Source organism: Pelophylax lessonae, assembly GCF_965119305.1.
Source record: "Pelophylax lessonae genome assembly, chromosome: 2".
Taxonomy (NCBI): Eukaryota; Metazoa; Chordata; class Amphibia; order Anura; family Ranidae; genus Pelophylax; species Pelophylax lessonae.
This window is the reverse complement of record NC_138769.1, coordinates 131,129,109-131,156,190: the sequence shown is the minus strand read 5'-3', so window position 1 is coordinate 131,156,190 and position 27,082 is coordinate 131,129,109. Positions and strand designations below refer to the sequence as shown.

General features: G+C 43.1%; 1 protein-coding gene across 1 annotated transcript in view; it reads right to left on the bottom strand.

Moving 5' to 3' along the window:
* SLC46A1 (solute carrier family 46 member 1) overlaps nucleotides 1-27,082 on the bottom strand; it is a 52,920-nt gene that overhangs the window by 10,058 nt on the left and 15,780 nt on the right. Inside the window, exons 2-3 of the mRNA XM_082246070.1 lie at nucleotides 20,582-21,434; nucleotides 10,741-10,824 (exon numbers count right to left, since the gene is read on the bottom strand). Of these exons, the coding sequence (XP_082102196.1) occupies nucleotides 10,741-10,824; nucleotides 20,582-21,434 (937 nt within the window). The remainder of the gene's footprint in view (nucleotides 1-10,740; nucleotides 10,825-20,581; nucleotides 21,435-27,082) is intronic.

Sequence of the window (27,082 nt, the reverse complement as noted above, 5' to 3'; positions counted from 1 at the left end):
CATTAAAATTGACTGTACCCACTTCCTTGATGCTAAAGGAAAATTACCAAATTAACTATGCAATAAAAAGTCTGGAGGACTACTAGGCTCAGCAGGCATTCTATGGGTAAATATAAAAGCAAGAAAAGAAAGAATAAAATAAAAAAAATCAATACAATTTGGTGTGTGCAGCGTGTGCTCAGGCTGGAGGTGCTGGCAGGTAGAGAATTACCTTCTCACACTCTCACAGTTCAATGAACTGCTCCTGGCTCTGCACCTCTTCTCCTGGGCTCAGCCTCTCCTCAAGCCAGAGGAGCAGGGTGCCAGGAAACCACTGACTCCGGATCTCCCATGTTTCTGAGCAAGGCCACCGCCTTCCTGAGCCAAGCCGCCGCCTCCCACAATACCGTGATACCGTGGGGTGGGTGGCAGCAACAGTAGTAGGGATGACAGGCCTTAACTGGACTTCCCTCTGCTGGCTACTCGCTCTTCCCCGCCATGTCAGCGGCTACTGCACCGCTCTATTCCTGCTCCATCCCCGCTGACGCTAGAGCTGCACGATTAATCATATGAAAATCGCGATCTCGATTCACCCCCCCCTGACGATCTAAACCTGACATATGCTCGATTCTTTGCATAGCTGAGGGAGCAAAGAAAACAGCTGTGGAAAACTCCCAGTAACTATAAACAAAATGATTACATTGTATCTTCCCTCCCGCAAACGCCTATCAGCATTAGGCTCCATTCACACCTGGGCGTTTTCAGCTCCAAAAACGCTCAAAAGAAACGCTTCCAAAACGCCCAACAAGTAAAACCCCATTCATTTAAATGGCCCCTGTTCACATCTGAGCGTTTTGCAAAACACCTGTAGCTGAAAAAAGTACATGAGCTTCTTTTTGGGCTGATTACCAGCGTTTGATAGATGTTAATGAAAAACGCCTGAAAAAAATCGCGGTAAAAAACGCTACGCTCAAGTGTGAATGCAGCCTTAGGCCCCTTTCACACAACGTCAGTTGTCATCCGTTTTTCGTCAGTTATTATCCGTTTTTCGTCAGTTGTTATCCGTCTTTCATCCGTTGTCATCCGTTTTTACATAGAGATGCATTGATGTCCGTTTTTCATCCGTCAACAGATGGATGAAAAAAACGGACAAACGGACAGCGGACAGCGTGTGTGAAAGGGGCCTTAGTCTCCCAGTAACTATAAACAAAATGATTACATTGTATCTTTTCCTTCCCTCTGCCAGGGAGAAAGGAAGTTTAACCTCTTAAAGACTAGACCTTTCTCTGACAATTGTTGCTTGCAAGTTAAAATCAGTTTTTTTTGCTAGAAAAGTACTTAGAACCCCCAAACATTTTATATATTTTTTTTAGCAGAGACCCTACAGAATAAAATGGCGATTGTTGTAATATTTTATGTCACAATGTATTTGCGCAGCAGTCTTTCAAACCCAATTAATAAACTTTAATGAATAAAAAAAAAAAAAAAAAAACATAACAGTAAAGTTATCACAATTTTTTTTTGTTACACAGAGAATCGTGATCTTTATTCCAAGCTAAAAAAATCGGGATTCTCATTTTGGCCAGAATCGTGCAGCTCTAGCTGACGCTGCTAATCACATTCCCGGCCAAGACCTCGCAGCCCCTCCACAAAAGCAGAGGAGCGAAGAAACTTGCAGTGCTGCAGTCTGAATAGACAAGCTCCCCGTTTATCTACCTCTAAGCTCCCTCCCCAACACAAATTTCCAGCTGCTTTTATCTCGTGTGTCAGAGAACTTGTCAGAAGTTCTCATACTGATAACAGAGGAGGAGCAGCAGAAAGACACGGAACTCAGAGCTTTGGAGAGAGATAAGTAAACACTACAGATATATGTGCTCAGGTCAGATTTCATGAATAGAGTTTACAACTACTTTAACTGCTTGCCGACCGCCTCACGACTATTTACTGCGGTGGTCAGCCCCTCACAGGCAAAGCGACGTAGTACTAAGTCGCTAGCCTGTGAGGGTCTCAGAAGCGAGCGCGGTCACGGACCCCCCCCCCGCACGTGTGACCGGCGGACCCGATCGTCCGCCGGTCACTCGCGATCGTCGGTGGAGAGGGAGAAAGACAGGCGGCTAATGTAAAACAAGCCGCCTGTCATTCTCCCCTGTGTATGAATGGTGATCATACGGTTCTACTATGTAGGACCGTTGATCACTGATCCTACACCTCAAGCCACAGCCAATCACAGTTAGAATCACACCCCTAGGGACACACACAACCCCTCCCTCTCAAAAAAAAAAAAAAAGTTAACCCCTTCACTGCCAGTGTAATTTTACAGTAACCGTGCATATTTATAGCACTGATTACTGTAGTAATGTCACTGTTAACCCCAAAGGTGTCAAAAATGTCAGTCAAGGGTCCGATCTGTGCGCCGCAATGTCACAGTACGGAAAAAAAAAAAAAAAACGACGTCAAATTCGTTTTAGGTACAGCGTCGCACGACTGCGCAATTGTCCGTTAAAGTCACGCAGTGCCGAATCGCAAAATAGGCCCTGGTCAGGAAGGGGGTAAAATCTTCACCTTTGGGAACATGTTACACGTTCTACCCAATTTTAGGGTGGAACATGTTCTCAATGCTGCAGCCACTGTTTGTTGTCCCCCTTCCTGTGGCAGCAGTATTGAGAGAAGTTACCCCTACTAGCTGCCACTGTTTGAAAAACAGCACGGCCGTGCGGGTCTCCGCCCGCAGGTCCGTGTCATTCAGACACAGCTCCGTGTGTCTGAATGAACTACAAGTCCTAAGATCCTTAGCAGCTGTCGGCTTGCAGTTCTCAAAGAAATACCACGGCGCTGTCAAGCACTGTGATAGTTCATGGAGTTTCCCTGTCAGGGAGTATTGGCTTACCCATACGGGAAGCGCTGACAGTGAGCAGGAGACCTGCATGGCATCAGCGATCCGCTGGTAGCTGGTGCAATGCTTTGCAGGCTCCTACAACAAAAAAATAATAAATGCACATTTTTTTTTTTTTTTTTTTACCTGCAAAAAAAAAAAAAAAAAAAGTGCATTTATTTTTTTTTTAAAAAAGTGAACTTATCCTTTAATGCCGTCTGGGAATATTAGCGCGCCCCCAAATACTTTCATGGGGGGGGGGGGGGGACCATGGATTGGCACGGTGTGTGTCCTGCCTGAAGGAAGAGGGGAGGCAAACCAGCAAACATTTCGCTGATCTCATCTACCCAGTTAGAACCTGGAAGCAACGTGTAAAATATAACTGCCCCCAGCCATTGTGGTCCTGTTGTCACTTTCCCCAGCCATTTTCCAAGAGGTTTTGATGACCTCAGCCTGCCTCTCCGCCTCAGCCAATCAGTGGAAACTTTGTAATCATTCATAGAATACAAAGCTACCTATGAATGGCTGAGCACTGTACAGCCTTTTTGTTCTGGGTGTGGGAAGTTCTCATCTCACAGCGGGAACACATTGCTGTGTACTGGATGTAGCTAAAGCTACACACAGTTCATACAGTGCAGAGACCTGCTGCAGCAGTTAGTGAGGAAAGGAAATCATTCATTTGGAGAAGCTTAATCCAAATAAACGATTTACAGTTACACTTAACATGAAGACCAGCTTTAAAGACTTACCGTGTCCCTCAATCAACAAGCAAGAAAACAGGTTACTTTTGTCTTCTTTTAGAAGTTTGAAAAAATTGTAAGGGGAGTAAAAAAAAAAAAAATCCTATTTTCTCTCATTCATTGAAGGACATGGGAAGTCTTAAAAACCCTTAAGACATCCAAAAATCTGCCTGGCTGCCTAAAGGACTTTACGCCCAAAGCTGGCATCAGATCAGGCAACAATGTCTAACTGGTAGAATTTAGAGAACAGGCGAACCTAAGCCCAGGTGGCAGCCTTGCAAATAAGGAAACTATTGCCTGATGCTGAACAACCCAGGAAGCGCTCACAGGTCTAGTAAAGTGCGCCTTGACAGGAAAGGGTGAGACTTGACCCATGAGACCATAAGCTTGACTGAGCTAAATTAACTCCAATGCAGCCGCGGTTTGGGTTTTCTCACAGCCATTGGTGCCGGATGTCAACAGAATATCTGCAGAGGGAGCTTCTCCCATCTGCACTGTATATATTTGTTTTGTTCAGCCTGCCTGGTTAGTCTGAGGCAACAGCAGGAGACTGCAGTGCTTTAAAATAGTACAGTAAAACCTTGGATTGCCAGCATAATAATTTGTGCTGGAAACATGCTTGTAATCCAAAGCACTCTTATATCAAAGCAAATTTCCCCATAAGAAATAATGGAAACTCAGATGATTCGTTCCACAAGTCCTTCAGTTTATAGTCTATTTACAAAGATTATATCAATGTGATAGGTTGTGTAAACATAAAATGTCCATCCACAATATGCAGCCTTCCCAAGGGGATTAGAAGCAAAATCTAGCAGAGCTACAGAATATAAGAGAGATGAGAGGCGCATCTAAGTGTAGCAATATGATTACATTTAATGAAGGTTCAACATTTAGCAACTGTGGGGTGACTAGCTAGGTGGTAGGCGTGGATGACCCCTTGGGGGGGATACGGTACACAGGGAGATAGCCGAGAAGTGGTTGCAAACAACAGTTTGGTTTATTCTTGGCGTTTACTTCACACAAGTGCAAGCCTTAAAACAGCAAAATAAAAATAAAAACACAAAATAAATCCTTGCCACTGTGGGCGGTTACCTTCACACACTGGAACCTATCTAATGAAGTCTGTCCCCAACCTACTGTTGGGCAGACTTGGCTGATCACACAGCAGACTCTCAATAGTCCATGTTTTATCTCTTCACATTGAACATGTCCCTTTTCCTCTTCACATTGAACACAGTTCATTTATTTCTTCCACATAGAAATAGTTCAAGACCTCACCTTGAGTAGTCTTCACACTTGTTACCCTCCTCACCTTCACATCGCTTCCGGAGGTCTTCCCCATGCTCACACAGCTTTCAGGGGGCACACGTCTGTCTGTCCTCCTCTCCCAGCCCACACGGCGACAGGAGGCAGCAATCCTTACACTTCCTTTGGACAAATTATAGAGGCCTTCATTTCCTCATGCCGAACAGCTGAATGGTTTTCAACTTCCTGCTGGCTATCTCTGCAGCCAACACCCTATAGTAATTGGTGAACTTTCCAACCCAGGTGGAAATGTTTTTCCTGTCTGTGACTACATTCACAGATTTACCTGACTTCCTGTCACATACCCCCCCCCCCCCGCCTCTTGTTTCAACCCTAGGGTTGGGACACAGATTTCCAGACACGCATGTGTCAGGCACTTCTCTTGACTTTCACTGGTAAGTCTCCTAGTATCCTCAAGCTTCCGGATGAAACGGTTTCTGTCATCTTCATTGACAGATTTCTCATAAATGTCACAGTTTGTCTCTTATCTCATATACACATTCCTCAACTGCATTTTTGGCATCATTTCGCTCCTTCTCAAGTTTGTCTTGCATACAAGTTTGTCCTATCCGCCATGGAGGTCCGTGATCCATAGGCAACTCAATTTTGCTAGTCTTAAGGTCTTCAACATTCTTGAGCCGCCTCTCTCTGCAATCAATAAATGTTTTCCACAAAACTTTGAGAACCTCTGCTTCACTTAGCTTTGTTCCAAGTAGGGACTCTTGACGTCCCTCTGTGACTTGAGTTGCCTCTCCATACAGCTGTACACAATCATTGTCTCTGTTTCTTGAGCTTAGCTTGCTCTAAGATGCTGTGCAGAGGGCCTTCCATTTGCGACAACAGGCGGTCACACATTTCTTCAAAGTGACCCCTATTCTTTTTTCCAGAGACATCATCAACTTTCCTTCCACCAACACAAGGGTCAAAGGCAACAACACAGTTGAACCCAGCGATCTGGGTGGTATCCATTATAGACCTCTCTGCATCAGTGAAGCAGCATGGAACTGCAACCCATTCTTTTACAGGTTTCTTCAATGCACTTTCTGCTGAACTATTTGACCGCTCAAGGTCACCTAGTTCCTTTTCTCTATCTGAATTCCACATGGAATGTTATCTCAAGATCACGATCACACTTCTGCCACCTGTCTTTCACCAGCTCCATTTTGGAAATATTCCCTGAAAGGCACTTGAAATTCATTTGCTTCACGTTTTCACCAACAGCCTTAGTTTTCTCCACTAGGTGGCGTTTGCTTTTTTCTCCCAGATTTATATCACTTGCTTTAGTTTTCTCCGCTTTAGTTTTCTCCACTAGGTTTTCAGCCTGAACTGAGAAAATCATCACATTTCTTACACAGCTCCTTTGTTTGCTGAAGCTCTAATGATACATTTTCCAATGCTTGAAGTTTTTGAAGGAACGGTTTATTCCAAAGGGGTGGTTCAAGCCACATGTCATCACATTTCTGAGGCTCACTCAGGACAGACCCCAAAACACTGATCCTTTTAAAAACTGCATCAGGCACACTATCCCCTCTTTGGGACAGATCCTCTGTTGCCTGTAATTCCTCTTCCAGTTCCTGCAATGGAATCTTCATCTCTTCTACTTGCTGTTCTAAGTCTCGCTTAAGACTTTTCTAGCTCCTGAACGCTTTTCCCATCATCCTTGGAGCTGACCAAATCTTCCATTTCTGTACACAGCTGCTTGTTAACTCTTTCTAATTCAACCTTACACTCTAGAGCTTCCTCCAAAGAGCGAGCCAAGAACAGGGCTTTGCTCTCGTTATCACGCGCCTCCGTTTCTGCACGGTCGCGTTCTTCTGCATATTTTGCAGACACAGTCTTCTCACCCAGCATCTGATCAAACTTCTTTTTCATATCTTCAACACACTCTAATGAACCAACGCTTTCTTCCATGCGTTTTTTCATATCCGCTATCTGAGCTTGCAATGTTGCGACTTGCTCTGATAGGTTTTTCTTGGCTTCCTCCTCCTCTTTGAATTGTTCCAGGACGCCATTTTTCTCAACTTCCATTTGTTTGAGCTTTGTGCTAAAACTCAGCCTTTGACACCTCTCTTCCTGTAAGAGTTCCTGCGTGTCTTGCAGCTGCGATTCCAAGATAGAAAAATCTTCCGCAATTTCTCTAGATTTGCTGTCTGCTTGAGAAAGCCGATTTGTGACATTGTTCAACTCAACCTGCAGTCGGTTTGCCTTCTCTGACAGCTTAGCACACAATCGGTCACCTTCTGACATCTTGACTTGCGATTCCTGCAGCTGTGCCTCTACTTTTTTTCTCTTGTGTTCAGAATCTCCTTTTCCCTGCATAAGAGCCTTCACCTCATTGGCTAGTTTCTGGGAATGAGACTAATTCTGCCACACAGGCTTCTTTCTCCTTTAACTGCTGCTGGAAACATTGGACTTCATCTTTCCAACTTTCACAGTCCGTACGCAATTCATCTACCACATTGCTCACAGTGGTGAGCTCATACACAGTACTCAGTAATTTAGCCTCTTTCACTTTTCTCCTTGTCACTGAGAGACAATGTCGTTTTCAGAGCGACATTCTGTTCCTGCACCCCCTGCAGGTCTACTTTTGTAGCTTCCAAAGACTGAAGACTTTTTTCCAGCTGATTACGCATCTCCAACATATCACACATACTTTGCTTCTGCAAAGTCTGAATTTCAATTTCCTTTTCCATAAGGATGGTATCTTTCTCCATTATAGTCTCTCTACGTTTTTGTAACTCGGAAAAAAGAAGGAGCAGTGGATTCTTCCCACTAACACCTGAGCCTGCAAGTTTCTATGCTCCATCCTAAGCAACTCCAGGGCTTGTTCCTTTTCTTCCATTTTCCGCTGCAAGGCATCCAACTCAGCCCTGCACACATACTCTGTTTCCTCCAAACCGATGGCCTCCATTGGCTGCTGGTGTCTCTGTTTCCAGCCTGCCATGCTCTCTTGGTGAGCCTTTTGTTGAGCTGCAAAGCTCCGCTGAAAATCCGAATTTGCCTGCTGTTGAGCTGCATTTGATATAATCAGTTGTTTCAGCATCTCCTCCATTTTGGGCTTACTTTCCATCTGAGAACACGGTGTCTCCATAACTGTTTCATTTACACCAGTGTTGCTAGGGACAACAACCTCTCTTTAGCAGATTCTGTTCAGGCATGGATGGGGTTCGTTCAGGCGGTAGCATTCCCTCCATCCATAGAATCCGGTCTCTCATTTCAGCTATCTTTGCATCTTTCAGGCGTTTTGTTCGCCCCATCTTCAATAACTCCACAATAAATTTTTCACAGTCCAGCAAAAATTTTAAGACCACTGTCTCTTTGAAACTAGTAGTTTTTCTCTCTCTTGCAGGATCTCCTTTCCTGTACACACAGTTTGTGCAGTCTCATGCACCAGATAAAACAAAGTCCATCAAAAATTTTGAGACCGCTGTCTCTTTAAAACACGTTTTTTTCTCTTTCAGGATCTTCTGTCCTGCACACAGATTGTGCAATCTCATGCACCAGACAAAGTTCATCAAACATATGCACTTCTTTGCAGGGATCTCTGCTTCTGCCCGCATCCTCCACCACATGTGGGGTGACTAGCTCGGTGGTAGGCGTGGATGACCCCTTGGGGGGGATTCGGTACACAGGGAGATACCCGAGAAGTGGTTGCAAACAACAGTTTGGTTTATTCTTGGCGTTTACTTCACACAAGTGCAAGCCTCAAAACAGCAAAATAAAAATAAAAAACACAAAATAAATCCTTGCCACTGTGGGCGGCTACCTTCACACACTGGAACCTATCTAATGAAGTCTGTCCCCAACCTACTGTTGGGCAGACTTGGCTGATCACACAGCAGACTCTCAATAGTCCATGTTTTATCTCTTCACATTGAACATGTCCCTTTTCCTCTTCACATTGAACACAGTTTATTTATTTCTTCCACATAGAAATAGTTCAAGACCTCACCTCGAGTAGTCTTCACACTTGTTACTCTCCTCAGCTTCACATCGCTTCCGGAGGTCTTCCCCCATGCTCACACAGCTTTCAGGGGGCACACGTCTGTCTGTCCTCCTCTCCCAGCCCACACGGCGACCGGAGGCAGCAATCCCTAGACTTCCTTTGGACAAATTATAGAGGCCTTCATTTCCTCATTCCGAACAGCTGAATGGTTTTCAACTTCCTGCTGGCTATCTCTGCAGCCAACACCCTATAATAATAATTGGTGAAATTTCCAACCCAGGTGGAAATGTATCTCCTGTCTGACTACATTCACAGATTTACCTGACTTCCTGTCACACAACTCACATGGTTGATGATTAAAATAGGCACACCCAAGTATGCAGGTATCCGGGGTAAAGCTGTCCACATAGACCATCTTCTGAACCACCGGCTCTCACCACTGTCAGTCTGCAATCGTGACCGGGAAGAATAGCCTGCAGTAGAGTGATCTGAAAGTGAGGCTTTGAATCACTCGTGGAGTGTAGCGTGGAAGGGATGATGAAGATGGCTGTGCAGAAGATGGTCTATGTGGACAGATTTACCCCAGATGCCTACATACTTAGATGTGCCTGTTTTAATTATCAACCATCTGAGTTGCAAAATATTGAACCTTCATTAAATGTAACCATATTGCTACACTTTAGAGGCTCCTCTTTTCTTTTTTATACATGACGCTACTTGTATATCAAGACATCACTTGTATATCAAGTCAAAATTTATTAAAAAAATTAGCTTGTCTTGCAAAGCGCTCTCAAACCAAGTTACTCTCAAACCAAGGTTTTACTGTATTTTCATTATGCATAGCGGTAATGCCTCTGTTACTCAAAAACCCAGCTAGCTGGTGCCTGAGAGGGTCTCAGGCAGTTGAAGGTGGTCAGGTCACTGTAGGTGGGCAGTGGAAAGACTGGGGGATCTACCTCGTGTTTCTGGAGCAGGAACAGCAACAGGCTGGTGATTTCTCTAGACCAAATGTCAGAAAAGAGTGTAGTGCACCCTTGGCAATCCACCCAATGGCATAGGCACTCAGTCCCTGAGCCTTAACCCCTTACTGTAGTAATGGCGGGAGATTTGAAAAGGTTACCAGCAGTGCAAACAATGAGGTAGCTCCCAATGCATCAGATCAACCAGCCTTACAGTCTTTAGGGCCAGGGTTACACTTGGGACTATGCCACACTAAGTGGCTAACTAACAAAGTACACAATGCAGAGCCCAGTGCCCAAAGATCCCATTCAAGGCTAGCCCTACACATCCATCCCATCTGGATACAGCCTCCAAAGCTAGGATGAGGAAACACTGATCCAGATAGCTGCTATGTATGCTCTGTGGAGGTCAACTCAAACTGTGAAAAGTAGGATGTCTGCAGCATACCATGGATATTTGTGGGGACAGAAGTGTGTAGGCAAAGAATGCCTCCTGGCCTACAGCATATTTTTTTCTAGACTACAAATCCATTCATTTATTCTGTCTGTATAGCTCAGTCTCCATAGCTGCCAGTAATCTAGGAGAGAACACAATGCTGTACAGCTCAAGAACCACAAAGTGCAGAAACACTATTATGCAATTGCATTACAAACCCAGTTATTACATAACTATACCCTTCTCCGATACCACAAAAGCAGTTCCCTATTCAGCTGTGATTTACAAACTATACACACTGGCAATAAAACCTGTTACAAAGACTTCCAGGAATGCAGAGACCTTTGAATCTTCAGCAGATTTCCGGCCAACATGCAAAAAAGGTTTGCATTAACCGATTTGTTTTTCCTGTGCTGGTTAAACAATGCCAGAAAAACACTTTACATTACAAGGCTCTGCTCTCAGGGCAATGTTTACTGTATTTACTTCCCAGATAGCATTACCTTGTTCGCCTTCTTCCACCAGCTTTGACAATTTAGAACGGATCACAGGAGTAGTTGCCATTGAAAAGAAACGTAACCCATACCCTACGGGAAAAAGAAAAAAACATTTTATTGTTCACTTCATTTGTAAATTACTCTTTTAGGTATACACTCTTCACACAAAACATCGGCTGAATGAGAAATGAGAGAAATCTAATAGAATCTTCCATCTACACTAGTGTGGAAGGCGAAATCCCCCCTGCCGCCTCTTTTAAATGAGAAAGTCAGCAGCTGTGTTAGTCTGAATATCCAAACAGCGACTGCATCAGATTAGCCACTGCTGACATTTTCCACCAGCTCCTTCAATTTTTTAAAATCAAAGTTTGTTGCGCTAGGTGGTGCCATCAGGGCTGCCCACAGCCTGAATTTCAAATGATTCTGAACTAATTGGCTGCAATTCATGCAATGTATGTCAGGTTTTAGAACGTTCTGTTTCGTACAATAAACTGTCCAACAATCATGAAGCATGTACCAGTAATGGGCTTCCCAGAAGATTTTATACCACTTTGGTTTTAGGTAGGTACATAGAGAATACTGGCACATTAACATAGCAGTGAAGAGCGCTGTTAACCACTGCTGGACCAGAAGGTTTTACCCCCTTAATGACCAGGTTCTTTTTTGCGATTCAGCACTGCGTTACTTTAACAATTGCACGGTCGTGCAACTCCTGTGCAATATTTATTTGTTGCGCTATGAAAAAAAAAAAAAAAAAAAAGAAGAGCAACAATTCTGAAAAAAAAAAAAAAAATTTCACATTAAGCTATATAAAACATTCCCAATTTATATATATATATTTATATATATATATATATATATATATATATATATATATATATATATATATATATATATATATATATATATATATATATATTATACATACACACACACACACACACACACACACATAAAAAATCTAAAAGGTCATCATTTAGGCCAATTTGTATTCTGCTACATAAATTTTGGTAAAAAAAAATCCCAATAAGCGTATTTTGCTTGGTTTGAGCAAAAAGTTATTGCGTCTACAAACTAGGGGAAAGAGTTAGGTCATTTTTATTTTTTTTATTTATTTTTTTACTAGTAATGGCGTCGATCAGTGATTTTAGTGGGACTGCGACATTGCGGCGGACAGATCGAACCCATGACATTTTTACAGTAATCGGTGCTCCAAATATGCACTGTTACTGTAACGACACTGGCAGGGAAGGGGTTAACTCAGGAGCGATCAAAGGGTGAAGTGTATGCCTAGGGGGTGTTTTCTAACTGTGGGGGGGATAGGCTTGTGGAATCAACACAGAGACCTGTTATAGGAGCATCACAGGTGCGCTGTGCTGATTCTTGGAAGAACAGTCTGCTGTGTTTACAACAGCAGAATGCCGTTCTCTCTCCACAGGGAGTGATCGCAGCTGCTGGCCCCGTGCTTACGTCAGCTTACCCACTGGCTAATGGGGGCATGCCCCCAGGATCGCTGTAAAGGGACGGAAATTTGCACAGCTGAGCCAGCCTGCCGCAGTAGATCTGCGGCGGACGGTCGGCAAGTGGTTAAATCACTGCTACTCCGACACAGTTGGAATCACTGTTCATGTGGGGCCCCCATGGATTAGGTCACAGGTAGGTGCACAGAATATAAATACATTAGCACAGCAGCGATGAGTTCTTATTCACTGCTACTCTAACAGAGGGAAGCGCTGTTTTTATGGAGCCCCCATGGATCCTTTGCAAAAGCTTTAAATGGACTCACATTTTCTACAAAAGTCAAGATTAGGCCCTCTTGGTGGTACATTGCCTTAAAGTATTTATACCCCTTTATATTTTCCATATTTTGTCATGTTACAACCAAAAACATACATTATTTTTTGGGGGGGGGGGATTTTAGGTGATAGACCAACACAAAGTGGCACAGAATTGTGAAGTGGAAGGAAAATGATAAATGGGTTTCAAAATTTTTTACAAATAAGATCTGAAAAGTGCGGTGTGCATTTGCATTCCGCCCCCTTTACTCTGATCCCTCAAACTAAAATCTAGTGGAACCAAGTGCCTTTAGAAGTCACCTAATTAGTAAGTGGGGTCCACCTGTGAGTAATTTAATCTCAGTATAAAAAAAGACAGCTGTTCTCTCAAATAGTGAAAATGTTTCAGCGGTTTTATGAGAGGCTATACCACCTCTCCACCCTGGAAGGGGAGGACAGAAAGAACAAAATCCAGACTTCTATAAAGGGAATCCGGTTTACCACAATTGCCATTAGAGGTACTGAAAGAATAAGAAGCCCCGATCGAGATTAAAGAGGTGGAGAGAGTGGTAAATCTTTCACCCTCTGGGAAAAGCCCAGGACCAGATGGTTTCACTAATCAGTATTACAAGATCCTATTCCCCATCCTGGGCTCACAATTATGTGCATACTTTAATACAATTACAAAAGAAGCCCCATTGCCCCCTGAGGTCCGGCTGGCCCATATAGTAGTAATACCAAAATTGGGTAAAGATCCGCAACATTACTAATTACCGACCTATATCGCTCCTTAATACAGATTCCAAGATAATGGCTAAAATATTGGCGCTACGACTTTAGGAACATGCATCTACCCTGATTCACCCAGATCAGGCTGGCTTTATGCCTAACCAAGAAGCCAGAGACAACACCATTCGGGCTTTACATGTTCTACATTGGTTACAGAATGGCCCTTCCAGAACCCCAAGCCTTATATGATCATTGAATGCTGAAAAGGCTTTGAAAGAGTGGACTGGCTCTGTCGGAGGTCCTCAAGGCTCTCGGCTTAGGGGTACGGATGCTAGGATGGATTCTGTCATTCTACACAGCAGCGGGAGCCAGGGTCAGGGTGAATGGCCTTTTGTCAGAGATATTTTCAATGGCACGAGACAGGGTTGTCTCCTGTCCCCTTTGCTCTTCGCCCTGACTCTGGAGCCATTCTTAAGATTTGAATTAAATCAGATATTGCCGGGACTACTGTAGGTCAGGGGGAACATAAACTATCGGCATATGCCGACGATCTCTTATTTTATATAACACATCCCCAACTTTCTTTGCCAGTTTTAGTCCGTGAACTGCGTTTATTTGGAGAAGTATCTAATTTTTAAATAAATTACGATAAATCAGAGGCTCTCCCGATTCATGTACCTCATGAAATGGTCAAATCTCTACGACAAGCATTTGGATTCAAATGGAAGGTGAATTCCTTTCTATATTTGGGGGTTTATATATCCGCAGACCAGAAGGTTCTTTATGATCAGAATTATAGAGATTCGTTGACTCGTATTATCTCAGATTTAGAAACCTGGACTTCACATTCCTTGACCTGGTTTGGACGTGTTAATGTCATTAAAATGAATATTTTACCTAGATTAATATATACTTAACACAGTCCCCATACGACTACCAAAAATGTACTTCAAACAACTTCGCAGTAGTTTCTTGAAATTTGTTTGGCACGGTAAACATCCACGAATAGCATACGATACGTTAAGGAGACAAAAAACGAAAGGGTGGGATAGGACTACCAGATATTGACATATATTATAAAGCAATGGCGCTGGTCCGAATTCTGAATTGGATATATGAATCAACTTTTAAACCCTGGGTTTCATTGGAAAAAAAAAAAAAACACTGGCAGGTCGAAATTTAGCAGGTGCCCCCTGGATTCCGAAAGACGCTCGAGGGCTTTCGGAATGGACTTCTCCAATTACACGAGCTACGTTGAACATCTGGGACGGGCTCAATGCAAGAGGAGAATTTTCCCCGGGGGTGTCACCATTGGCTCCCCTCGGAGGATTTCCCTGGTTTTGACCAGGAGAAGACCTCCGTTTTTTTTCGATCCTGGGGCGATGATGGAAAGACATACTGTGGTAAATTTGCACCAGAGTGGGGCCTTCTATCACTAAATACCCTACGTGTACGATTTGGGGACTTTGAAATGTCAGCATGGAAACAGGCAAATCACAGATTTTGTGGTTAGACTCCCTACACCCCTTCGACGATTACCCAACTTTATCCTATGGAGTTACGGGTGGTCAAGCCACCAGAGACACGACATTTATTATCACATATGCATGAGCTGATTCTTGATTTAATCTCGGGTACGATGCCGGCTTATATCAGAGAATGGGAGAGGGAATTAGGAATAGAATTCTCATCCTTGCAAATAAATAAAATTATGCAAATGGATCAATGTTACAACTATAAACACACGGATTCAGGAGTCCTCGTACAAGTTTTTATCACGATTAGCACAAATCTTTCCTCTGACTGAACTCCTTTGTTGGCGAGGATGCGGACAGGTGGGCTCATTCCTCCATATTTGGTGGGACTGCCCACAGATCCAACCTTTTTGGAATGACGTCCCATGATTGGATACAGAAGCTGGCGGTGAGTCCACCTGCCCGCACTCCTCTTCAGTACCTTTTTCATGACACCCACTCCTCTGTGAAAGTATATAAATGGAGTGTTACTCCATTCCTATTGAACGCAGCCAAATGCCTGATACCCAGATATTGGAAGCAATCTACGATTCCTACCTTAGCGGAATGGAAACAGGAAGTCAATAAGACTATGGAAGCTAATAGGAGAGTATTGACTTTAAGAGAACAACAGGCCCGTTTCATTTGGACGGGATGGTTACACTACTGAGGAGATTTCAGATTTATAGGAGGACTGGGATAATAACTAGGGAACGGAGAGGTAGTGTTACTTGCTCTCATACACACACAACTTATGAAACTTAGGCTGGCCATACATGTCCAACGTTTGTTGTACAATTTTCTGTCAGATCTACCACAAACCACATAATATGAGGTCAAAGCTAAACAACACATTCACTTGTATCCAATTTGGCAGGCCTTCGTACTACTGAAAGAAAATTTTATCATGTATGGCCAGCCTTAGGCTCCAAAAAAGGTTATGCGTTTTTTCCATCAAATATATATATATATATATATATATATATATATATATATATATATATATATATATATATATATATTTTTTTTTATTAATTAGTTTCTTCTTGAATTAGGGCCCTTTCACACGGGCGCTCCGTATGTCCGCAAATCATCCTATTTTTTTGCGGATGATTTGCGGACATAATGTAAGTCTATGGCATTGCGGATGTCAGCGGAATACCATCCGCTGACATCCGATTTTCCTCCTGTCAGTTCTGTTCCGTTTTTTGGAACAGAAAAAATCCTATTTTTGTTCCGTTCAAAAAACGGAAAGGAAGGAAAATCGTATGTCAGCGGTGTCATCCGCAATCCCCCATAGACTTACATTAGGTCCGCATATCATCCGCAAACGGATGGGATGATATGCGGACCTACGGAGCGGATGACAGAAATGTCATCCGCTCCGTGAAAAAAAAAAAAAAAAAAAAAAGTCCCGCAGCGGACCTTTCACACGGAAAGCCCGTGTGAAAGAGCCCTTAAAGTTAAAAAGAGACCTGCTATGAACTGGTTGATCGATATAATACATATAATTATTTGAATAACAAATGTATAAACTGGATGCCATGTGGGTCCTTATTGTTGTCATTGTTTTGGGATGGTGGGAAGGGGGGGGGGGGGAAGAGAGAGGGAAGAGGGAGAGGGAATTTTCCCTTTATCTCCTCCCCCTTTTCCTTTTTTTTTTTTTTGTTTCCTTCTCCCCTTTATTACTAATTTTTGGGGAATAGTTGCCTTTAAAAGGTTGAGGTCTTATTTCACGTAATGAATTTTTTCTCCCTCACCCTTTATTTTTTATATTTTTATGCACAGGAATTCTGTTATTGTATGTTTTCACAGCAATTTTGGGAAATTTTCCCCTTAATGGCTATTAAATACACTATAATGAGGAACCTCCTACCCCCCCCCCCCTTTTTTCCCCCCCTCTCTTCTTTATCACTAATTTCTGGGAATAATTCCCCCTAAAAGGTTGAGGTCTTATTTCATGGTAGGTGTGGGAATTTTCGTTCCCCCACCCTTTTTTTTTATATATACTTTTATACACAGGAATTCAGTTTTAGTATGTTTTCACAGCAATTTGGGGAAATGTTTTCCCCTTACGACTATTAATACACTATGAGGAATCCCCTCTTCCCCTCCCCCCCCTTTTTTCCCCCCCCTCTCTTTCCCCCCTATACCTCCACTTAGGAATTTAATGAATACAAATATATGGGTAAAATGACAACTATATAAATGACCAGAAAGTTGGATTTTTTTATTTTGTTTGTATCTTCTTCTATTTTAATTGATGTTTTATGTACTGTTCGAAAATTAATAAAAACAGATAAATAAAAATGACAGCTGTTCTGTGAAGCCCTCAGGAGGTTTGTTAGAGAGCCTTTGTGAACAAACCAGACAGGTCAGGGATAAAAGGGATAAAGCTGTGGAGAAGTTTTAGTCCCCGTTCACACTGGGGCGACCTGGTCGCCTCACAGGTCGCCTTCCATAGGGAAGCTGCGGACCCGTTCTAATAGGAGCGACACAAGTCGCTCCGACTTAGAAAAAGGGTCCGGAGCTTCTTTGGGGGGACCTGGAGGCGACCGTCATAGACTTCAATGTTATGAAGTTCGTGCCGGCCGATCCGAGGTCGCGGGGCGAGCCGCGACCTCGGAGGTCGCCCCGGGAAGTAGCGTCGCTGCTATGTGAACGGGGCCTAAGAGTAGGCTTAGGTTAATAAAAAAAAAAATAAATAAAAAAAATGTATGTATGTATGTATGTGTATATATATATATATATATATATATATATATCCCCCATCCAAGCTTTGAACATCTCACAGAGCACTTTTCAATCATCCAAAAATGTAGGAGTATGGAACAACTGCAAACCTACCAAGACTTGACCGTCCACCTAAAAACGGACAAGCCAGGCAAGGAGAGCATTAAAATCAGAGAAGCAGCCAAGAGGCCCATGGTAACTCTGGAGGAGCTGCAGAGATCAATAGCTGAGGTGGGAGAATCTGTCCACAGGACAACTATAAGTCATGCACTCCACAAATCTGGCCTTTATGGAAGAGTGGCAAGAAGAAAGCCATAAGTCCCGTTTGCAGTTTACGAGAAGCCATGAATGAGATAGAGCAAACATGTGGAAGAAGGTGCTCTGGTCAGATGAGACCAAAATGTAACTTTTTGGCCTAAAAGCAAAACGCTTTATGTGGGGGAAAACAAAACACTGCACATCACCCTGAACAAACAATATCCATCGTGAAGCATGGTGGTGGCAGCATCATGTTGTGGGGATGCTTTTTTTTGTCAGCAGGACAGGAAAGCTGGTCAGAGTTGATGGGAAAATGGATGGAGCCAAAAACAGGGCATTCTTAGAAGAAAACCTGTTAAGAGTTTGCAAAAGACTTGAGACTGGGGCAGAGGTTCCACCTTCCAGCAGGACAATGACCCTAAAAATACAGATAGAGATACAATAGAATGTTTTAGATCAAAGCATATTCATGTGTTAAGATTCTCAATTGGATTTAATCATTCTTTGGCAAGACTTAAAAATTCCTGTACAGACGCTCTCCACCCAATCTGACAGAGTTTGAGCTATTTTGCAAAGAAGAATGGGCAAACATTTTACTTTATAGATGTGCAAAGCTGGAAGAGACCTCCCCAAAAACACTTGCAGCTGTAATAGCAGAGAAAGGTGGTTCAACAAGTATTGACTAAGAGGGGCTGAATACAAATGCACGCCATACTTTTCAGATATTTGTAAAAAATAAAAAATTTGAAATTAATTTATAATTTTCCTTCCACTTGCCAATTATGTGCCACTTTGTGTTGGTCTATCACATAAAATCTCAATAAAATACAAGTACATTTTTGGTTGTAACATGATCAAATGTGGAAAATTTCAAGGGGTGTGAATACTTTTTCAAGGCACTGTAAGCTCCACCCCAGGTCATATTCTGGAGCTTCAGTAGAGACTTTGCCATTTTACAGCTGAATGACAGGAGCTAGGAATAAAGTGGTTGTAAACATCAGACATGAAATGTGAACAAAGCTTATCCCTCTATAGTGTGTCCTTGTGTCATTTAAGAACACTTATGCCCCATACACACGTGCAGATTATCTGCATACTTTTGTCTGCAGACTTACCAAAACCATATAATATGAGGTCAAACCTAAACACTTTCAATTTGTATGCAATCCGGCAGACCCTTGCACTACATAGAAAAGGTAAGTCTGCAGATAATCTGCACGTGTGTACGGGGCATAAGTCTCATGTCTGCCTGCTGCTTTGTTTCTCTGCTATCAGCATGAATCACTTCTGACACCAAAAAAAAAAAAAACACAACAGCCAGAAAAAGTAGTGACAGGGGAGGGAACTCCAGCTGATTGACAGCCTCAGCTCTGTTCCTATGTGAAGGGGGGTCCCTTCCCTTCAATCAGCTGTCAGATCACTCCTCACTAAGTCCTGTAAGTGCAATTTCAGCTCTCAGCAACCTATTTTTGACAGTTAAGACAACAAGCTTTATAATTGATGGACTTTAACCACTTTAAGACCGGAAGGATTTGCCCCCTTAATGACCTTAGCTTCCCACGCGACCGACGTAGGTCTAAGTCAGTTTGCGCAAGAAGCCACCCTGCCGCAGTAAAAAGGTGGCGGGTGGTCGGGAAGTGGTTTAACAGCTTTTGAGCAGAAAAAGGGCTGCAGATAAACAGATACAACTTATTTCGATTTTTTTTTTTTTTTTTAAATAACTAACCCCCAAGGCCAGTCACTTCACAGGGTATATGCAAGGGTTTACAACCAATTTAACATAGGTCCTAATTTGAAATGGAGCAGAAGTAGAGGCCCCATTTACAGTCTAGGGAGAGAATCCAAGGGAGTCACAGAGACACAAGGATTGATTTGCTAAAACTATGAGGTACCTGCACTTCAGCAATTTTGCTACCTTTGGCCAGATCAGGTTTAGTTAAACATTGCTGCAGTTAGGTTATATTCATGCAAATGTTCAGGCCCATTGACTTTCACTGTTCCCCCAGGACAGTATTGAAAACTAGGCAGAATGCAGCTTGTAGTCACAATTACCGGATACACCTCTCCATTAAAGTCTGTGTAAATTCAAAAAACAAGTTTAGCAGGTTTGGGCAAAGGAAGCTTTACAGCAACTTCAGAAGACAAAACACAGTTGTGAGTAATGCAGTCTGAGTTTTCCTGGATTCTCAATGTGCCATCGGCAAAAAAATAAATAAATAAAAAAAAAAATAAAAAAAAACACACAACACCTCTAAATGCTGCTAAAAGCCTATGTGTGCATGGACACATATGCTAACATGCAAGGACACATATGCTAACATGCAAGGGAGTTTGGAGGCAAGGAAAAAAAGAAAAACACTGAAGGCCTAAAAAGGTACAGGCTCCAGGCCTGACCTAATTATCCTGGTTTCACTAATAAAGTTATTAGACATCTTTAATTGTATGCTTGTTCCAGCTCAGTGACAAATTAGGTAGTGAAGCCATAATGAAGATGAAGACCCTGCAGGTCCCAAATTCCTGCCATCAAAAGTTTACTTTAAACATACATTGACAATAGTGCTTTTTAGACATGTTTACCACAAAGAATCTCAAATTCAAACACCCCGAATGAAGAAAACGCATTTTAAAGGGCCAGAAACGCTGCAGTTGTGCGCAGTCTGGGGAGAGGGTACAGCATTTAGTCATACGCATTTTTTTTCAAGAAAAAAGTATAGCAAACAAATCCTTTGATGCCTTTATAATGTATATGGCTAATTACCTTTACTGAACTGTATTCATACTTGAAGAAAAAAAAATACATAAAAAAGAACCTCAGGGTTCCATGGTATAATATCTCACCTGTAAACATAACTGGAGTGGTAGAGGCCACAGAGAAGACAACCAGGCCTGCGATATTGGATAAGAATCCCAACTCTGCCACCCAGCCATCTGCAAGGAACAGCTGGAACAGGCGCAGTCCAGCCAAGCTGCTGAGGTATGTCAGGTGCTCAGCTGCTGACCCATAGCCAATAAGGAAAGAGTCCCAGCACAGAGGAAAGCTGAGTTCATAAATCACCATCAGGTCCTTTGCTCCCATGTGAACAGTTACAACCAATAGGAGGGCAAAACCGTACAGCCAAAGCTTGCTCTGTCGTTTATTCTCTCCGGGCAAAGCGAAGAGTTGATAGACTGTCTTATAGTGCTTGGGAGTAATCAAGCTCGATGGCTTCTTGTCTTTTACCGACTCCCTGACACAGAAATATACATAGAAAGCAGTGAAGACATTAACAGCCAACGCAAGCCAGAATGGGTTCATGTAGCCTTGGCTCTTCCGCCAGTACCCGCCGATGATACTTGCCACCATTCCAGCTATACCTAGACATGCCTCCAATACAGCAACACGGAATGTGCGTGACTCACGATCTGTGATGTCTGCTATGTAAGCAAAACAACCAGCAAGGATGGTGTTGAAGTCACCGGTGAGGCCAGCAAGAATGCGTCCAATTAATAAATAGCCAACATGTAGCTCTAGGTACATAACCAACAGATACACGCCAACTTGCAAGGACAGTCCGATGAAAGGAAGGATGAGTATTGGGCGCCGTCCCACATGGTCGCTCCAAGGACCCAGGAGTGTCACCGAAAACAGGCCAACGAGCAATCCACTCAGGTTTAAGTAAAGACTCCAGTGTGAAGTTTGCTTTTCCACTTCCTACAAATAAGAGACAGAACAAAAAATAAAGTACATCAGTGCAAGCAATCATTACAAATAGTTTATCTGTAAATACTGATATGAACAGTGGTCATGGGATTTCACTCAAGAACAATAATCTAAAAACGATCACATATAGCAGACATTTAAGTTTTCATTAAACTGAGTAGTTCTGGAAGTTCTTAAAGTACTTTTCAGCTCCAGTATGGTATTGCTGAATACAGAGGTTTAGGACAGCGATGCTGACTCTAGCTTTAAACTGAATGTCTGTTTTTTTCCAAGATGTGCATGCATTAGATCCTAAAGTGGTTAAGGATAAAAGTTTTTTTTTTTTTTTTTTTACATTAATGCATTCTCTGAATTAAGGCAAAAAAAACCTTTTAAGTGCAGCTCCCCTCTCAGCCGCCCCTAAATATTTACTGGAGTCGATCTCGGTTCAGCGCTGTGCACACCTGCAGCAACTCCTTTCCCAGGTCTCGGAGGCTTGGCTAAAAGCAACAGGAGCTATTGGAGAAACTTGGCCGGGCGGGGGGAGGAGGAAGATTGGGGCTGCTCTGTGCAAAAACATTGCAGAACCACAGAGCAGGTACAGTGGATAACGAAAAAAAAAAAAAAGTGTACACACCCCTGTTAAAACATCAGGTTTCCGTAATGTAGAAAAAACTAGATAAAGATAAATCATTTCAGAACCTTTCACCTTTAATGTGACCTATAAACTGTGCAACTCAGTTGAACAACAAACTGAAATCTTTTAGGTGGAGGGAAGTAAATAAATAAAAAATGATATGGTTGCATAAGTGTGCACACCCTTAAACTAATACTTTGTTGAAGCACCTTTCGATTTTATTACATCACTCATTCATTTTGGGTATGAGTATCAGCACGGTACAACTTCACTTGGCAATATTTGCCCACTCTTTGCAAAAACACTCCAAATCTGTCAGATTGTGAGGGCATCTCCTGTGTACAGCCCTCTCCAGATCACCCCACAGATTTTCAATTGGATTCAGGTCTGGGCTGTAGTTGGGCCATTCCAAAACTTTAATCATTTTCTTCGGCCATTCCTTTGTTGATTTTGATGTATGCTTTGGGTCGTTGCCATGCTGAAAGATGAAAGTTCCGCTTCATGTTCAGCTTTCTAGCAGAAGCCTGAAGGTTTTTGTGCCAATATTGACTGGTATATTTTCGGCAATTCCCTCTACCTTGACTAAGGCCCTTGTTCCAGCTGAAGAAAAACAGCCCTAAAGCATGTTGCTGCCACCACCATGCTTCACTGTGGGTATGGTGTTCTTTTAGTGATGTGCAGTGTGTTTTTGCTCCAAACATATCTTTTAGATGTATGGCCAAAAAGCTCAACTTTGGTTTTACCAGAGCAGAACAAATTTTCCCACATGCTTTTGGGAGACTTCAGATGTGTTTTTGCAAAATTTAGCCAGGCTTGGAGGTTTTTCTTCATAAGAAAAGGCTTCCGTCTTGTCATTCTACCCCATAGCTCCGACATATGAAGAATACAGGCGACTGTCGTCGCATGTACCACACAACCGGCACTTGCCAGATATTTCTGCAGCTCCTTTAATGTTGCTGTAGGCCTCTTGGCAGCCTCCCTGACCAGTTTTCTCGTGTTTTCATTAATTTTGGGGCGACGTCCAGTTCTTGGTAATGTCACTGTTGTGCCATATTTTCTTCACTTTAGGATGATGGTCTTCACTGTGTTCCATTGTATACCCAATGCCTTGGAAATTCTTTTGTACCTTTCTGACAGACCTTTTAACAATGAGATTTCTCTGATGCTTTGGAAGCTCTCTGTGGACCATGGCTTTTGCTGTAGGATGTGAATAAGACAATGTCAGGAAAGACCTACTAGAACAGCTGAACTTTATTTGGGGTCAATTGGAGGGACTCTAAAATGATGGCAGGTGTGTACTGACTCCTATTTAACATGAGTTTGAATGTGATTGCTTAATTCTGAACACCGCTACATCCCCAGTTATAAGAGGGTGTGCACACTTATGCAACCACATAACTGTAGTTTTTATTCCCCCCCCCCCCCCCCCCTAAAAGATTTCAGTTTGTTTTTCAATTGAGTTGTACCGTTTATAGGTTACATTAAAAGGTGGAAAAAGTTCTGAAATTATTTATATCTTTGTCTAATTTTTTTTACGTCACAGAAACCTGACATTTTAAAAAAGGGGTGTGTAGACTTGTTATACCCACTGTAAGTATGACATGTTTTTCAGGCAGATGCGTTCGGACCATCTTTTACACTTTATGGAGCGCCGGATGTCAATGGAGATGTGTCCATTGACACCTGCTGTCATCCAAATTTAATCCTGTCAATACAGACAGATGGTGGATCGGAATGGATTGAGAGTCGGATGGAGACGGACAGGTGGCCTATTTCCCCTCTGACAGCCCATAAAGGACAGCTGGCTGTGTCCACTCAGTATCCGCGGAGTGGACACAGACCTGTCATCTGCCTGCACAGCAGGGATTAGCGGAGAAATCGCTGCTCCGCCAGTGTGAAAGAAACCTTAGAGAAGCAGAAGCTTCCTGCTTTGCACTGCTTTTGCTTTAAAATAAACTCTCGTGACCTGTATGGGGGTTGCCACTGCTGACAAAGCTAGTTCACTGGCTGTCATGCTGATACTTTGGCTTCAATTCTTTCCTAGTCTCTGACCCACAAGTATACAAATAAGGAATTCATCATGACACTGTTCACAATGCAATTCCAAGAGTCCGACAACTCATTAAAAACAATGTGTGTGGCCTTTTCTCAGACTTTAAGCAGGGAGGCAGAGAGATTGCAAAATGAGTGTTTGCTCCTAAACTAGAACTTTGCCTGAAGCTGCCTAAATGAAATAACCATCTGCTCTGCTTTAATATTTAATGCTTCCACACTGGAACGTCTTTAAAAAAGGGAATCTGTCTGTTTGCCCTCTCCGATAAAAGGGATAGGTTCCCTTCCTAGCCCACCCCACTAGCCATTGATATTCACCCTTTTCTGTGCTCTCCTGCCACATAATTTGTCTGTTGAAAATAACTAGCATTTCTGGGTATGGGGAAGCACACAACTTTCCCCCTTTCTTCCCACGATGCAGTGCTCTTGCCAATTTCCAGGCCCAAACAAGGTCACATAATGGAGAGGAGCAGATCATTATCCCTGTAAAGCTCGGACACAACGTGGCTTGGATTGAGTAATAGAGTGGCAGGCAAGCATGGTAAGAGTCAGTGTTTGGAGGGAAAGGCTAGAAAAAGAACTTGTCACTTTTCTCCAAATGGGCAATCTGCTGGGTTCGTTGGACTGGATAGTTATGCAGCCAGTAAATACTTGTAATAATTCCCATAAAACAAATAGCACTGACTGGAAGAAAGGCCTGCAATAAAAGACTTCTGCCTAAACAAGAGTGATGATCTCACTGGTGTGATACTGCTTTGTCATTGTGCAGTTACAGTCTGGGGCAGTTCCTAGAAAAGGCTGCATATTTTACCTGCGGTTTAATTTGCAGCGTGGTATCAGGATCTGTTCACATGGCACAGCTCTGCATGATTGCCAATCAGCTTTTTCAATTAACCACTTTACGACCAGCCGTCGCAGATGTACTGCGGCAGGCTGGCTCGTACAGGCAAAGTCCCGTACATGTACGGCGCTCGCCTGGGCGGAGCTAGGGGGCGAGCGCGCGCCCTCCCCCACTCGTCAGCGGGGAAGCCAACCAGTGCGTGTGTCAGGCGGCTCCGATCCCCGCTGACCGAGAAGGACGGATGGCTGATGTAAACACAGCTGTCCGTCCTTCTCCCTCACTTACAGACAGATGTTCATTCCTTTGATCTAAAAGAAGGAAATTAAAATATTGTAAAACATTGTGTTTCTAGTTCCAGCTTCTAGTTTTTTTTTTTTTTTTCTTTTTTTTGACAGCTGCGAGTGGGTAGAGAACAGCTCTGTAAGAATCGAGGCCATGCCGTTTCAAACAGTTGGAAAGCATCCCCTAGGCACACATATAACCCTTTGATTGCCCCTGGTGTTAACCCCTTCCCTGCCAGTGTTATTAGTACAGTAACAGTGCATATTTTTAGCACTGATTACTGTAGTGTCACTGGTCCCACCAAAAGTGTCAGTTAGGTGTCCAATCTGTCACAGTCCTGCTAAAAATCGCTGACCACCACCATTACTAGTAAAATAAATTTAAAAAAGAAAAAATCACAAAGCTTTCCCCTAGTTTGTAGATGCGATAACTTTTGCGTGAACCAATAAATATACACTTATTGGGATTTTTTTTTACCAAAATTATGCAGCAGAATACATAATGGCCTAAACGGGTGAAAAAAAAAAAAAAAAAATGATTTTTTTTATAGCAAAGTAAAAAAATAGTTTTTTTTTTTCAGAATTGTTCTTTTTTTGTTTATAGCGCAAAAACCAAAACCGCCGAGGTGATAAAATATCACCAAAACAAAAGCTCTATTTGTGGGGGGGAAAACAGCCTGGTCATTAACCACTTAAGCCCCGGAGGATTTGGCTGCTCAAAGACCAGGCCTATTTTGCGATTCGGCACTGCGTGACTTTAACGGACAATTGCGTGGTTGTGTAACGCTGTACCCAAACAAAATTGACGTTCTTTCTTTTCCACAAACAGGGCTTTCTTTTGGTGGTATTTGATCACCTGTGCAATTTTTACTTTCCTGATGGACTCCATGGCAGCATACGTTCGGGTAGGCCCCACCTCCTCTCCTACCTCATAGGACCCCACTCCCATAAATCTTTGCTCCCTTTCAGCATCAGTGTTCCTTTTTTGTCCTCCTCATACATATGGTATTATGTTCCTACTATCGTCGGTCCTATATATCAGTGGCAGATTGAGTCTTGGAGTCTCCGATAAGCCCTGGCTCTTAGCGGGGTATGGAGGGGGCAATGGAAGAGACCCTTAGCAGGAGCTCTGTGGTCTGGCCGAGAGAGCCCTGCTGCTGCGGGTGGCCTATTATTGCATGAAGGCACAAGCCGGTGTTGCGTCTCCTGGACTCGGTTATGCTGTCGGCAGGGTGGTAAGCCCTGATATGGGACCATTTATTATCGTTTTCTCTATGTTGTGTTCTTATGCTGCCGCTTGTCTGTGCTGTATAGTGTGTCATGTCTACAGAGTGTTCCTGTGTTGCTGATACATGTGGTTTGTTAGATTACTGTGTTCGGTTTCAGTCCGGTCATGGCCGCGGCCACGATCACGTCCGCCGCTTCCGGGTTGTCCGGCGCTCCTGCGCAGTGCGCGCCGGATAGTATTTCCGTCGCGCATGCGCAGTAGCGAGGTCTGACGTCACTCGCGGTTGTGCAATACGGCGGGATGACCGCAGGGCGGTCTATTTAAACATACATTTTGGCCAGAGCTGGTGGGAAGGTCAGCATATCGGTAGCCTCACCCAGACTCTGGCCTAGTGTTTTAAAAGGTAAGGTTTCTTTCTTATCGGGGTTTTTTTTTATGTAGTATGGCTTGGGTCTGATAGTTATATATCCTCCCTCCAGCTAGTCTACAGTATAAAGATTGCTTGAGCCATGGACTCATTGCCGCCCCCTAGTGGCCAGCCCGCTCTTCCAAGGTATGTGCTGGATATTCTGATAGATGGAATGGTCTGTGTGTCTTATTGTGTTCTTATGGTTTGCTGTA